This window comes from Elaeis guineensis, chromosome 13 (genome assembly GCF_000442705.2).
Source record: "Elaeis guineensis isolate ETL-2024a chromosome 13, EG11, whole genome shotgun sequence".
Taxonomy (NCBI): Eukaryota; Viridiplantae; Streptophyta; class Magnoliopsida; order Arecales; family Arecaceae; genus Elaeis; species Elaeis guineensis.
The window spans coordinates 14,398,576-14,412,114 of NC_026005.2; the positions used below are offsets into that span (position 1 = coordinate 14,398,576).

Sequence of the window (13,539 nt, forward strand, 5' to 3'; positions counted from 1 at the left end):
ATTATTCAGGAATCTTTCTCGCCTCCCTACCTCTCTTCATCTGGTCGAGGCTCATTTCCCAACATTTGCATATAAAATACTTTGGTATGTTTGGACTGCTGGCTTGGCAAACTTATCTGCGTGATAGACTGCACGCGTGGAAAACTGCGTACTGTAGACCAAGAGGGGATGAGACTGGCTTTGATGGAGGTCAGCAGTTCCACATTAGGCCGGCAATTGACTCAAATTTGCTTGTAAACAACTCATGTTCAGCTTCATTAAGTTTGAATCAAATCCTTTTGCTTGTGTTGTGATGGGCAAGTCTCATTTCTTCATGTTGAAGCCTTATCATTATGCGAGACACACACACACACACAGCAAAACTGCAGTCAATGGTAGAATGCAAAATGTGATACTTTAAGTGATTGTCTCATCCTACTTCACATTGTTGAATCAGGTGAGACCATCACTTGGTGACAGTCTCATCCTTCTTCAAATTGTTGAACAAGGAATGGTCATTGCTGGGAGAATGCACATACTGCTTGTGGACTGGCAATACCTTCAGAACCAGCTGGCACTTCAACCATGTCATACATTTGCTTCAAAATTTTCAATCAGAGACCTTTTCGACCATGGCTCATGTTTCTATCATCTTATTTTTGGTAGGCATCTGAGATCTATCATCAAATTCACGTTATATGTATAAAAAGAAGACTTGTTTTTGAATTTTATCCAAAAGGATTCTCACTGTTTATACCAGAGGTCCAGTTTTCTTAGCAATAGATAAATATAGTTTATGGCAACTCTTCAAAACAAATTAATACCATACCATACATCAAATTTGAAGTACTTGAATGTGTTTGCCCCCTTGGTCTGTAGCTATTGTTGCCAGAACATGAGTTTTATGGGTGGCATGATCCTCAAAGTTAGTGTGCCACCATCAAATCCTCCCAGAGTTCAAATCCTCATCCCTCAAAATGGGTTAGTGCAGCTCAGCAGGGCCCAAGTATTAAGTCCAACGGCAACCAGTTTGAGCTCTTCAGATAGGCCAGAAATAGGAAAGACTGGGCTGGTTGTAAGTGTTGTGGCTTAGTAATGATTGGAGTCAGGTGTGGCCAATTTGTATCTCTGTAATTCTAGTCCAAGCAGAAGAAAGAAATTAATTATAAAGCTTCTCTCATTACAGTACTTATGTAACATCATGCTATGTCACTTAACCAATTGTCAACAAATAAATAAATAATAAAATTCAAATACCATCTAGATTAGCAACAGTTTTTTCCATTGTTATATCATAATTATCTTTTCATGAAAGCTATGTGTAGATTATACTACATCGATGTGTTCTTCCAATGCTGCAACCTTATTGAACAAGAAATAAACAATAATTTTATTTGTATCTGTTATCGGCCTAATTAACCTTTAACAAGCTTTCGTGCATATAATTTCATCATATTAAATGAGGATAAATCAATGGTAAGTGACTTAAGACACCTTATTTTGAATGCGGAATTCAGTGGTAAACCCATTGGGAGGCAGGTGTTGAAGTGGAACTCCCAAATAATGGGAAAGACACGTTGCTTATGACCATTTTGTGCCATAATAGACATTTAACCTTTCAATCCACCTAATAGACCTCCTTACTCAACGTTTATGGAATGATAAAGTCAGAATAGTCTTTGGATTCCCAAAGGCTGAGCAAAATACCCTTGTCTTTAAGCATAGGCGAAGGCCACCAATGGTCTAACCCCAAAACAAATCTATAAACAAACAATACCTGGGGATACCAAACTGGATCTATATTGGTTTCATGCCTTCGAACCTGCATACAAGTTAAATTTGGTTGGCCGAGCCGAAGGCAGTACTTTCTTATTTAGCCACTTGCAACTTGCAAAATACGCCATCATGATTAGGTTAAGGCAGAAGATTAGATTAAAATAAAAGGTGAGATAGGATAACGACATGGGACTGTGACTGGTAAAACAAATGGATAAGGAAGATCAAATTATTCCATGTTGCACTTGGTTGGTCAAAAAAAAGGCTATTAGTGTGACATCAGGTTAGGTTAGGCTGAGGGGACTGCATGTTGAGGTTGGATGAGCTGTTGAACCAGCCAAAAATAAGGTCACCTTTTAACTCCAGCAGGAGATTAAACCAAATCAGTGAAAATAAATAGTGAATTCATTTTAAATAAATTATGAATTATTAATAATCTTGAATAATTTGTTCACAAAGAAAATTTAGAGAACCATTTGGTAAAAGGCAAAAAATACAAGATGATGATTTTTTCAATAGTTCATGATTCGGAGTATATTTGTTATTATGATATAATTCGACATGTAGTTCGAAATTATAAAAAGATAAGTGTTGGGTGGATGTCTGGCCAGGACACCACCTCCCAAGATCCTTTCAGTACCACACGATGCAGCAGGAAGAAAGAAGAAACAAAACAAAAGGAAAAACAATCAAAATATGTGGATCAGCCACAAAAGGGCTCGCCTCCACGGGACATGCAAACTTCACTATGAAAAGAAAATTTTACAAGAGTCCTCACCCTCAACCGTTGTACACCCAATTCTTTCTCACCTGAAGTTTTCCTCACAAAAGCTCTCGATCTCTTGGAGACCCCCTGAACCCCTGAAAAGCCTGGCGATCGCTGTCCAGGAACCTCCTGCTCCTTCTCTCACAGTGCTTTCGCCTCTCTCTCTCTTCTCGGATTCGTACGGGCTTCGTACGGCGAGAAACCCGAACCACCTCACCCTGTTCTCTGTGTACAGGGCCTTTTATAACCTTAATCACGACTTAGATCATGATTAGAACTCCTTAATCAACCCAAATCACGTCCCAGACCGTCGGATCAAGACCGGGAGCCTCCTGGGCCGTCGGATCGCGCTCCGGTCCACGGAATAGTGCCATGGACCGCGAGAAATGCGTGGGAAATGCCCACGCGGTCCACAGGCCCCGCCGTGGACCGCCCGATCCACGGTGGACCGGGGCAAAGGGCCAGCAGGCCGCTGGCCTGGGCCGGCCCGCGCGCACGGGCCTGGGCAGCGCCTGCGCGCGGGCCTGGGCCGCGCCTGCACGCGCCTGGGCCGTGTGCCCGCCTGGGCCGCGGGCCCCCACCGCGCGGGCCTGGGTCGCGTGTCCCGCACCGGCCTAGGTCGCGCGTCCCGTGCGCCACCGCCTGCGGCCGCACCGCTGCCGTCCGCCGCCGGTTGCCGGCGGTCCTCCGCCACCTCGATTCTCGTGCCGACTTCAAAAACTCGTATCTCCTCCATCCGAGCTCCATTTCAGGTGATCTTGATCTCGTTGGACTCCGTTTTTCGCCGCGAACCTCGCTGTGGGGTCAATGTGGGCTGAATCTCGAGACATCAAATCCTAACAATCTCCACCTCGACTCGATATTCGGCCTCCTCCAAACTCCGAGAGCTTCTGGATCTCCTCGCCCCCATGCCTTGGGGCAATCGCCTGCTGATCATGGATGGGCAAACATGGGAGTCGAGCCAGGCTGCTCGATCCCATCTCCATCGTATGCTGTGCTCCTCCTGACCTGAGACTTGCTCGGGGCATCATCCTGCGGCAATAGAAATCTGACCTTGCGACGTCGCCTCTCGTCCTCCCGAGTCTCCTGTCTCGTGTCCGATCCGCCTCCTGGAGCTCCACCTCGCTCTGGGCTCCGCCTGGCTCTCGAAGCTCCACCTCGCACTGGGCTCCCCGCCAGGTAATAATATCCTCTGCTCCCTTTCTTCCCCTCCAGCACAATCCTATCGCCGCGTAGCACCCTCAGGATTCCTCCACCAGCTACCATCCTGTAGCCTCTTGAATCCAGTCTGCTAAGTGAGATAAGATTCCGCCTGAAATCGGGTATGTATCGGACCTCCCCCAATCTCCTCACTGCACTGTCATGTGTCCTCCAACTAACCGTCCCAATGTCTCTGATCGCATAGCTCGATCCATCCGGCAGATATACAATGCCCACACTGTTCTCTAGGGAGTCAAACTGCTCCTCTCTGCAACATACATGATAGGGGCATGCAGAATCTAATATCCACTGCTGGGAAGAAGTAGATACCTCGTCAGATATCTCCAGGACATCTCCATCTGAATCACTGCCAGCCGTCGCTACAGCAGCCACCGTCCGATTTTTCAGTTGAGGGCAATCTTTGGCTAGATGTCCCAACTCCTCACACCGGTAACACCTGGTTTTGCTCAAGTCCCTCCTGGACTTAGACCGCCCTCGTTGCGATCTCCTGTCGCTCCGTCTACCACCTCCTGCTCCTCCAGAAGCCACCAAAGCTGAGCTACCGCCACCAGAACTCGAAGCTGGGTTCTCCCTCCTGAGAACCTCGTTCTGGAGTATCGCCGTGGTGACCTCGTCCATCTTGATAGTGCTCTTCCTCACTAGAAGAGCAGTCACTAAGGACTCGTACGAAGGGAGAAGCGACGCCAGCAAAACCAATGCCCTGGTCTTCTCCTCAACGTTCTCGCCAACGCTGAGAAGGTCGGTGAGGATCTTCTGGAAGTGGCTCAAATGCTCCTGCACGCTCTGTCCCTCAGTCATCCGCAGTTGGTAAAACTACCTCCAGAAGAAAAGAGTGTTGGTGAGAGACTTCGCCATGTACAACTCCTCGAGCTTCGACCACAGCACCGTCGGGGAAGTCTCGCTCAGCACATGGATCACCACCTCATCCGCTAGGTATATGCGGATGATACTCACCGCCTGCATCTGTAGCCGTTGCCAATCCCGCACCTCCATGGTGGTCGGCTTCTCATCGCACAAGAGAGCATCGATCAACCCCTGTTGGATGAGCACGTCCTTCACCCTTGCCTGCCACAAGGAGAAATTGCTCTTACCATCAAACTTGTTGATCTCTATCTTGATTGTTCCTGTTTTCTCCATCTTCAGTCTTGCTCACCACCACTGCAATTTGCGTCCTTGTACCGCCTTGCTCTGATACCACTTGTTGGGTGGATGTCTGGCCAGGATACCACCTCCCAAGATCCTTTCAGTACCACGCGATGCAGCAGGAAGAAAGAAGAAACAAAACAAAAGGAAAAACAATTAAAATACGTGGATCAGCCACAAAAGGGCTCGCCTCCACGGGGCATGCAAACTTCACTATGAAAAGAAAATTTTACAAGAGGAGACCTCACCTTCAACCCTTGTACACCCAATTCTCTCTCACCTGAAGTTTTCCTCACAAAAGCTCTCTCTCTCTTGAAGACCCCCTGAACCCCTGAAGAGCATGGCGACCGCAGTCCAGGAACCTCCTGCTCCTTCTCTCACAGCGCTCTCGCCTCTCTCTCTTCTCGGATTCGTACGGGCTTCGTACGGCGAGAAACCCGAACCACCTCACCCTGTTCTCTGTATACAGGGCCTTTTATAACCTTAATCACGACTTAGATCATGATTAGGACTCCTTAATCAACCCAAATCACGATCCAGACCGTCGGATCAAGACCGGGAGCCTCCTGGGCCGTCAGATCGCACTCCGGTCCATGGAATAGTGCCATGGACCGCGAGAAACGCATGGGAAACGCCCACGCGGTCCACAGGCCCAACCGTGGACCGCTCGGTCCACGGTGGACCGGGGCAAAGGGCCAGCAGGCCGCTGGCCTGGGCCGGCCCGCGCGCACGGGCCTGGGCCGCGCCTGTGCGCTGGCCTGGGCCGCGCCTGCGCGCGGGCTTGCACGCGCCTGGGCCGCGCGCCCGGCTGGGCCGCTGGCCCCCACCGCGCGGGCCTGGGTCGCGCGTCCCGCGCGCCACCGCCTGCGGCCGCACCGCTGCCATTCGCCACCGGTCCTCCGCCGCCTCGATTCTCGTGCCGACTTTAAAAGCTCGTATCTCTTCCATTCGAGCTCCGTTTCAGGTGATCTTGGTCTCGTTGGACTCCGTTTTTTGCCGTGAAGCTCGCTGTGGGCTCAATATGGGCTGAATCTCGAGACGTCAAATCCTAACAATAAGATTCCTACTCGAGGGAGAACAAAACTTCAAAAAGAGCATGTCTGTGTATTTCATTTTCTCTTTGTTTTCCTGAGCAAATACAAACATTCATATTTCGCGCATCGCAGTTTGTCAATGGTGTGATCCCACTTGTAGCAAATCCTATTTTCCTGAGCCTTCTAAATATCTCCAAAGGATGCTTTAGCAACACAAAAATCTCATGCAAAAAGGTGTATACAACTGTCATATAAAGGCCATATGCAGTAGTGTTGCCATTTTTTTTTTTTTTTCCAATTACTGAGAAAATACAAACATGCATATTTCACTTATCACAGTTTGTCAATGGTGTGATCCCATTTGTAGCAAATCTCAGTTTACTAAGCCTTCTAAACATTTCCAAAGGATGCTTTAGCAACACAAAAATCTCACGCAAAAAATTTTATACAACTGTGACATAAAGGACATATGTAGTAGTGCTGCCAATTTTTTTCCCAATTACCCTAGGAAGTCTTCACATTGCATTTTGTTTAAAAAATCTTAGCAGTAACAGAAAATTAAAAAGGTGTAACAAGACCATATTTCTCAATCTTATTGATCTTTCTTTTGTGATTTTAAAAATAACAGTGACAAGCATAACTAATACCAAATGGTTCCATTACTTTTCAATTGCTTCACAAAGGGAACGGCAAAAAAATAATAATAATAAACATTCATAGCTAACTTTCTTGTTGGGTAGATTTTCTTGTCACACTATTTGTTTAGATTACTTTAATGATGACTTGTGTGGCATCACAAGCAAACATGTATGGAATGTAGCACCAGGTGGGACCACCAACAAACAATTGTCCCTCAATAATAGAGACCATTTTAACTTGGAAACAACCCACAAGTTTGAGTCACACAAGTTTCCAAAGGAAACGTCACCATTCCGCAACTGGTTGCCTTGTTCTCGATCAATCCAAATTATCCTATACCAAATATCATATCCTGTCTTACCAATACAATGACATATTCCGCTACCCAAATGCCGCGGACCAAACCTAGTCACCACTTACTGTCCAAACCATCCGTGGGCGGTCTCCGGTTAGATGGACCCTCCCAGTCCACTTTATAATTGCTAATGGAGCCAAAAGACGCCCTAGTTTTGAAATGGGATGCTACCGACCCCTAGATTTAAGATGGATTCGTGGGATAACTTATCAAGTGCTTGCAAGAAGAGCTAAGGGCCGTATACACCGTATAGGTTAGCTGGGAAGAGAGTGCGGAGGAAAATAATTCTTTGGATCCAATATCCTTAATTTTTTGGATAATATAATCCACAAGGCCTCCTTAATAATACCCCTTGGAATAGTGATGGAGTGTGGGGCAGGGCCAAGGATAACGTAAACAATCCCACGCCGGAGCGACATGTCAATGCCCCCACCGTTGCCAAACCCAATCCAAAATGGACGGACTAAAAAAAGATTCGTGCACACACGCATGACCCACAGGGATACTGTTCATAGATCATGAAGCTTTGCGGTGATTGGGAGAATCGATTCGCCATTTATCCTTAAGATTTTGCTATGATATATATACCTTTATAATAATACTTTATAAAAGAGGATATTTAAGATATTTTATAGAAAATATTTAAACCTATAAATAAGGATATTAAGACTTTATTCTTTATTATTTTTCTCAACCATCCAATCATCCAATCAAAAATTCACCACAGAGAGTGAACTGCAAGGGTGGAGGGCAGCCGCCGGACAGGAGGGATGGCAATCAATGAGATTAGGGCAATAGAAGGAGTGATGAGATAGGAGCTACTGAGATGGGTGGAGCCTTAGAGCATTAGGGTGGGAGTCGGATCTAAAAGACGATGGCATTAGCTACCGTCATGAGGCCCGCTTGGGCTCGAGCTCGCTGCCCGAGTGGCAGCACCAGCAGCGGCCTTCATCTGCTCCTTGGCTCGATGTAGGAAGTCGACTTTAGTGAAGATGATGGCTATGAAGGATTCGATAATGAAATCGATGGCAAAAATGATGGCCATGGAGAGTACGATGGTGGCCCTGTGACGAGAGGAATTGCAGGAAAAGGCACTAAAAATTCAATTATTTAATTTGTCATCTATTTTTTTTTAAAACTACTTGCTCGTCACCTATTGTTTTTAACTTGTCACCTATTATCATACAAAATCATCCATGCAATTCAAATTGTTTACCGCACCAACCCCAATTAAAACTAGTTGTTTGTAAATAAATTAGTATCATTGATCTTAAATCGAATGGTCAAAAAACCTATGTGCAACCCCTGAGCAAAACCCGTTATCCTTACCATCAACTTCCTTGCATCCTCTCGGTTTACTTGGAGAAAGGACGGATTTATGACAAAAAATAAAATAAAATATTTTCTATATTAGTTAGTAGGAGGGGGGGAATTAAAAAAAATAAAAAAATAAATACAGGCATATACCACCCATGCTGTTTGATTACAATTTCTAAACTTCAAAAAAAGTCATATAATTTTAATTTTTTAATACACACATACAGCAATAAAAAATAAACAAAATACTGAATAATACATACCTTCTAATCTACGGATGTAAAGACTAACGATAGTAAGTTGTTTAGAGATTCTAGATCACACCTGATTGCTTAGACAATCGCTTCCAAACCTCTACTCGATTTTACAAACGAAATTATTAGATGGATCACATTCAATGGATCTAAGGTGAAATAAATATACCTAATAATTTCATCCGAAGATAAATAAATCTAGATAATTTCATTCTAGATCCCCAATGGATTTGGCCCATCTAATAATTTCTCATTTTTACTCACGGCTGTAAAGGGAAGATACATGTTTAGGATCACAGTCAGAGCATACAATCTTTCTGAATGGACCCACCCAAATCCTCAGATTCCCCAGACTTTTCCTCTCCATAGCTGACAAATGAGCATCCCCTGGTACCCTAAATTACATCAGCCTCAACTTGCACGTAGCAACATTCAACAAACCATTGAATCTGATTCCTAGTCTCTTCCACAAACCTAGCAGTTTACATTGAACAGTTGCTGCTGAATTTATGAACTCAAATTGCTTCCTCCTAATTAATTTTCTTTTCTTCCACTTTTTCAACCACCAATATCATCTTATATTTTCATAATTAAGTTCCATACTTCGCAACCGTTAGAACATATTATATGTGTGACAATCTGGCTTTGGATAAACCTAAGTAGATGAGGTTTGGATACTGATGTAGGATTATGCTCTGCAGGCTTTCCTTTCAAGAAACCAATACCAAGCCAGTACTTTTTATGATGGCAAGTACTTGTGATAATTTTACCGAAACACTAACAGAGACAGGATCCACAGGATAGAATCATGTCTTTCCCTCCACTAGCTTCCTCTCACCATCCCCTTCTTAATTTTTATTTCCTCTGAAGCCAATCAAGCTTCAGAAGACAAAGGGTCCTATGGGGCCTTGCAGCACCAAAAAGAGAGCCTGCATTTGTACAATTCCCAAATCCCCAAAATCACTAGTTTGCTCTCAATTAACACTCTCCATTAACATCATTCAAGCTAAAAAGCACTGACACATTTGTAGCTCAAACTGCAAACACTGCCATTTTGTTTCATCCTAGATTTTATCTTTTATCCAAACAATCATCATCACCTTTCTTATTATTCCTATCCATTCTCACCAACCACTCACCAACCCAAGAATTTCCAAATGAATTACTCGCCTAAAAAAATAAATAAATAAACAGAAAGCATAGATTGGATTAGATTTCATAAAAACATCATGCAGGGGAATTACATCATGATAATTTTTTTCCATCTCCCATTTTCTCTATCCAAACGGGAGAAAAAAAAAAAAAAAAAAAAAAAAAAGAAGGGAAACAACCTAATATACATATACATATATAATAAGAGAAAATATACGGGGAAAAATTGAAAAACCTTTCTTTTTTCCATATTTTCCATTGGCATACCTCTCAAATGGATCCATCCTTGGCTGAGAGACGCTTCAAGAACTCGTAGGTAGTAATCATGGTGGTCGCCGACAACGACATCGAAGCCCACCTCGGCCCCAACCCTCTATAGCACGCCCCACAACCCCCTTCTCTAAGTAGTCTCTTTACTGTCCGTCCGATCGTCACCCTGCCCCCATCCCCGCCGTCCATCACCTGCATCCTCGTCTTGATCGTGTCCAGCGGCATCGTCACCACCGCCGCCGCACCCCCCGCCACCGCCGCGCTCACCCCCTGCACCGCCACCACCGTCGCGTAATCCGGCCTCAACGCCCCTCCTCCTCCTCCTCCACCTCCGCGGCCGTCCTCAGCCGTGGAGAGGCGACGGAGGCCGCCGGCGTGGTAACCGATCCCGCCCCAGATGAGCCGCTGCGAGATGGAGTAGGACGCCCACCAGACGGCATTGGAGGGGGCGTAGGTAAGGATCGACATGCCGAAGCCGCGGTAGAGGCCGCGGAGGCCGTCCGATCCGAGGATCTTCTTGAAGGCGTCCACGCCGCCGAGGTACCTCGCCGCGCCGCCGCCGCCCTGGACCATAAGGCGCTGGCTCACCACGTCGACCGGAGTCCACACCACCTGAGCCGCCACCGCCGCGCTGAGCCCCGCGACCGCCGAGGCGGCCGCCGTCGCCGCCGGCTCGGGGACCCCGAGCTGGACCGTGGCGGTGCCGACGGCGCTCTTGGTCACCTCCAGCGCGCTCATATATAGAGCTCGGGCGGGGATAGTCCCCGTGAGCGACGTCGCGAACCCTTTGTAGAAGCCCCGGAGACCCTCGTGCCGGAGGATCGACACCGCCGCCCGGATGCACGACGGCGGCGGGTGCGTCACCTGGAGGCGGGTCTTCAGGACCACCGCGGGGTACAGGGCCGCCGATACGCCTGAGAAGAGCGCCGCACCGAGGACGAAAAATCTGGACTTGTCCAGCATCTCCCAGCCCACCTCTGCTGGAAGGTGGATCTCCGCCGCCGCCGCCGCCCCGCTCTCCTCCTCCGCACCCAAACTCATGTCTCTGTTTTCTTTCCTACCTATTATATTATACCTTCAACCTGTCCTTCATCTGTACAAGCCCCAACTAAATCCTCACCCTAATCATCTCTCTATATACACTATTCTACCCTCAAAAACCAAAAAAAAAAAAAAAACCCTTTTTTTGCGCGATCTCGCCGTGAAAGGAGCAATTCAGAACCGGAGAAGAAGCGAATGGAGCGTCTCTCGAGAGGAATACCTGACGCCGGTGTGCTCACCCGCCGGCGCCGACATACCCGCCGTGGAACTCCAGATCTAGGGTGACGGTTTGGGAGGATGAGAAGAGGAGACGAAGAAAGGGGAGAATGGTGGAAGAATAGAGAAGGGAACGGCTTCACGGAAAGGCCGCGAGGGAGAGAGGAGATTTTTCCGGATCCCGGGGGCTTTTTGCATTTTTTATAGATTCGTTCCACCGGTGAGCGAGGAGTTCGAAGGAGACGTGTCTGTGGGCCGTTTGCGGTCGGGGAGCAAGGGCGGTGAGAGGAATTACCGGCACCGCGGCACCGAGCCCATTATCTGCTGGTATCGGCACCACCGGTTACCGGCACCTTCAGGTAAATCTTTTAATCCTATCGACACCGAAAAGGCACCCAGAAATTAACCATCACACTAATTGGCCGTTCGGATCATGGATAAAGTCACGGACGTTATAATATTTTAACGGCTTTTGGCCAGTCCAATATGTTATTTTTACGCTAAAAGAGCAAAAAAATAATAACCATTATAAAAAAGTTATATTATAGTGTCATATGATCTATGAAAATACTAAATAAAATAAATGTATCAACTAAATTTTTCTTCAATTCAATTTTTCAACCAAATTTTCTGTCAAAATATTGCACTGTTTGAGAAAATAATATATATATATATATATATATATATATATAAAATAATATATATATATATATATATATTTTTTTTTAGTGCACCAACAATACCTTAAATATCGCTGCATTTCCATCACTTTCTGTTCATAATGATTTTATAACGGTTTAACGGTTAGCAACGGTTTTCAGCAAAGTCTTTTATATTGAAATAACGCCGTTAAGGTGGATCTGATTTAGAAAGCTTAGGTGCTTGTATTAGGGTACGGGTTTTGAGTGGTGGTTAGTGCGCTACTTTATTTATACGGTGGGCGGGTGGCGCCCACGTAAAAGGGACAGGGAACGGTGGGCTGTGGATCATGAGGGTAGGTGGGTATGATGAATAGCAGCCGTTGGATTGGTGGTCCTCGACAGAAGGATGCCCATAGATTGGAGGGGCTCACGTGGGCAATCAATAGGTGTGGCAGGAAGAGGCAAAGGTTCCGCAGGGCAGTGGGCGGTGTTTGCCACCTGGGCTTCCAGAATTTGCGAGATCTATAGGTTCTTGTTTCGAAGTGGGCAGGCTCTTAGGGGAGGAAAGAACGTCATTAATTATACTTTAAAGATTCCCTGTGTTAATAATAATTAGGGTATCCCTAGTTCCTGAAACCAAATAGACTGAAACCAAATAGACTTTGTGGTTTGATGCACGGATAGCTCTGAGATATTTTATTTTTAGATAATTATATTTAAATAAATTATATTTCTAATATTTAAAATATATTAATTTTTTAAATAATTTTTAAATTATAAAATCATAATTTTTGATTTTAAATTTTTTTTTGAACCATTTTAATATTATCCTTCATTCATTTCCGACGTTTTTTTTGCATCGAAAATTCTATGTGACAGTCATCGGTGCTTATATGACAATCACTGATGCTGATTTGAAATAAAAAAATAAAAAATTCTTCTCTCTCTCTCTCACGATCTCCCTTCTCCCCCGGGACTGTGCCACCGTCCTTCTCCGCTGCAGCCCCCCTCCGACCACCCCCACTCCGTACTCATCCTCCTCTTTTCACCGCAGCCCTCACCCCCCTCGCCACCATCGATGCCCGTCTCCGCCGCCCCTACCGTCCCTCTCCACCGTAGCCCCCCAGCCCCCACGTCCTCTTTCTCAATCGGCGCTCGTGCCCCACCCCCTTTCCACAATCGTTGAATCTATCTCAAGAATCGTTGAGTGCAGCCATAAATTCAACGATTATGGGTGCAGCCATAAATTCAACGATTGTGGCTATGTTATCTTGCATTAATCCCATCGCCTCTGTCCCTCAACCATCGATGCCCATCTCCGACCCCCCTACCGTCCCTCTTCGCTGTAGCCCCCATCCCGCTCCCCACCTCCGGTGCCCGTTTCCACCCCCTGCCATCTCTCTCCATCGTAGCCACCCCCCACCGTCCCTCTCCGCCATAGCCGCCACCCCCTCCCCACCATCGGCTCCGCCCTGCCTCCAAATTGGCCGCCCCTCGCCCTCCACCGTCGCCCCCCTTTCTCCTTCCTCGCCTCCCGTCGAGCCCCCTTTCCACCGGCGCCAACATTCCGAAAATTAAAAAAAAAATTAAAAAAAAAGAAAAAAAAAGCTTCCCTATTCCGTCGCTCCAAACCTCCCATCTTGTTGAGTCGATGGGGGGGCACAGAATCCACCGACGGTGATGGGGGGTGGGGTGGGGTGCGTCGGGGAGTGGAAGCGCGGCGCACACTGGGGCG

General features: G+C 46.4%; 1 protein-coding gene across 2 annotated transcripts; it reads right to left on the reverse strand.

Annotated features, from left to right (window-relative positions):
* Positions 1-657: 657 nt before the first annotated feature.
* Positions 658-11,381, reverse strand: LOC105056464 (uncharacterized). 2 transcript variants are annotated; one of them, XM_073247705.1, is made up of 2 exons: positions 9,904-11,381; positions 658-1,107 (listed from the first exon to the last, which is right to left on the reverse strand). In XM_073247705.1, the coding sequence occupies exon 1, from the start codon at positions 10,945-10,947 to the stop codon at positions 9,907-9,909; it is 1,041 nt and encodes a 346-aa protein (XP_073103806.1). In that variant the 5' UTR covers positions 10,948-11,381; the 3' UTR covers positions 658-1,107; positions 9,904-9,906. The 2 variants fall into 2 exon arrangements, with proteins under 2 accessions (XP_073103806.1, XP_073103805.1); XM_073247704.1 differs by having other exon boundaries at positions 658-1,115.
* Between the last annotated feature and the right edge of the window lie 2,158 nt (positions 11,382-13,539).

What these genes read in the sequence shown, in the direction of transcription:
- LOC105056464 (XM_073247705.1), bottom strand. Translation starts at nt 10,947, where the DNA reads ATGAGTTTGGGTGCGGAGGAGGAGAGCGGGGCGGCGGCGGCGGCGGAG.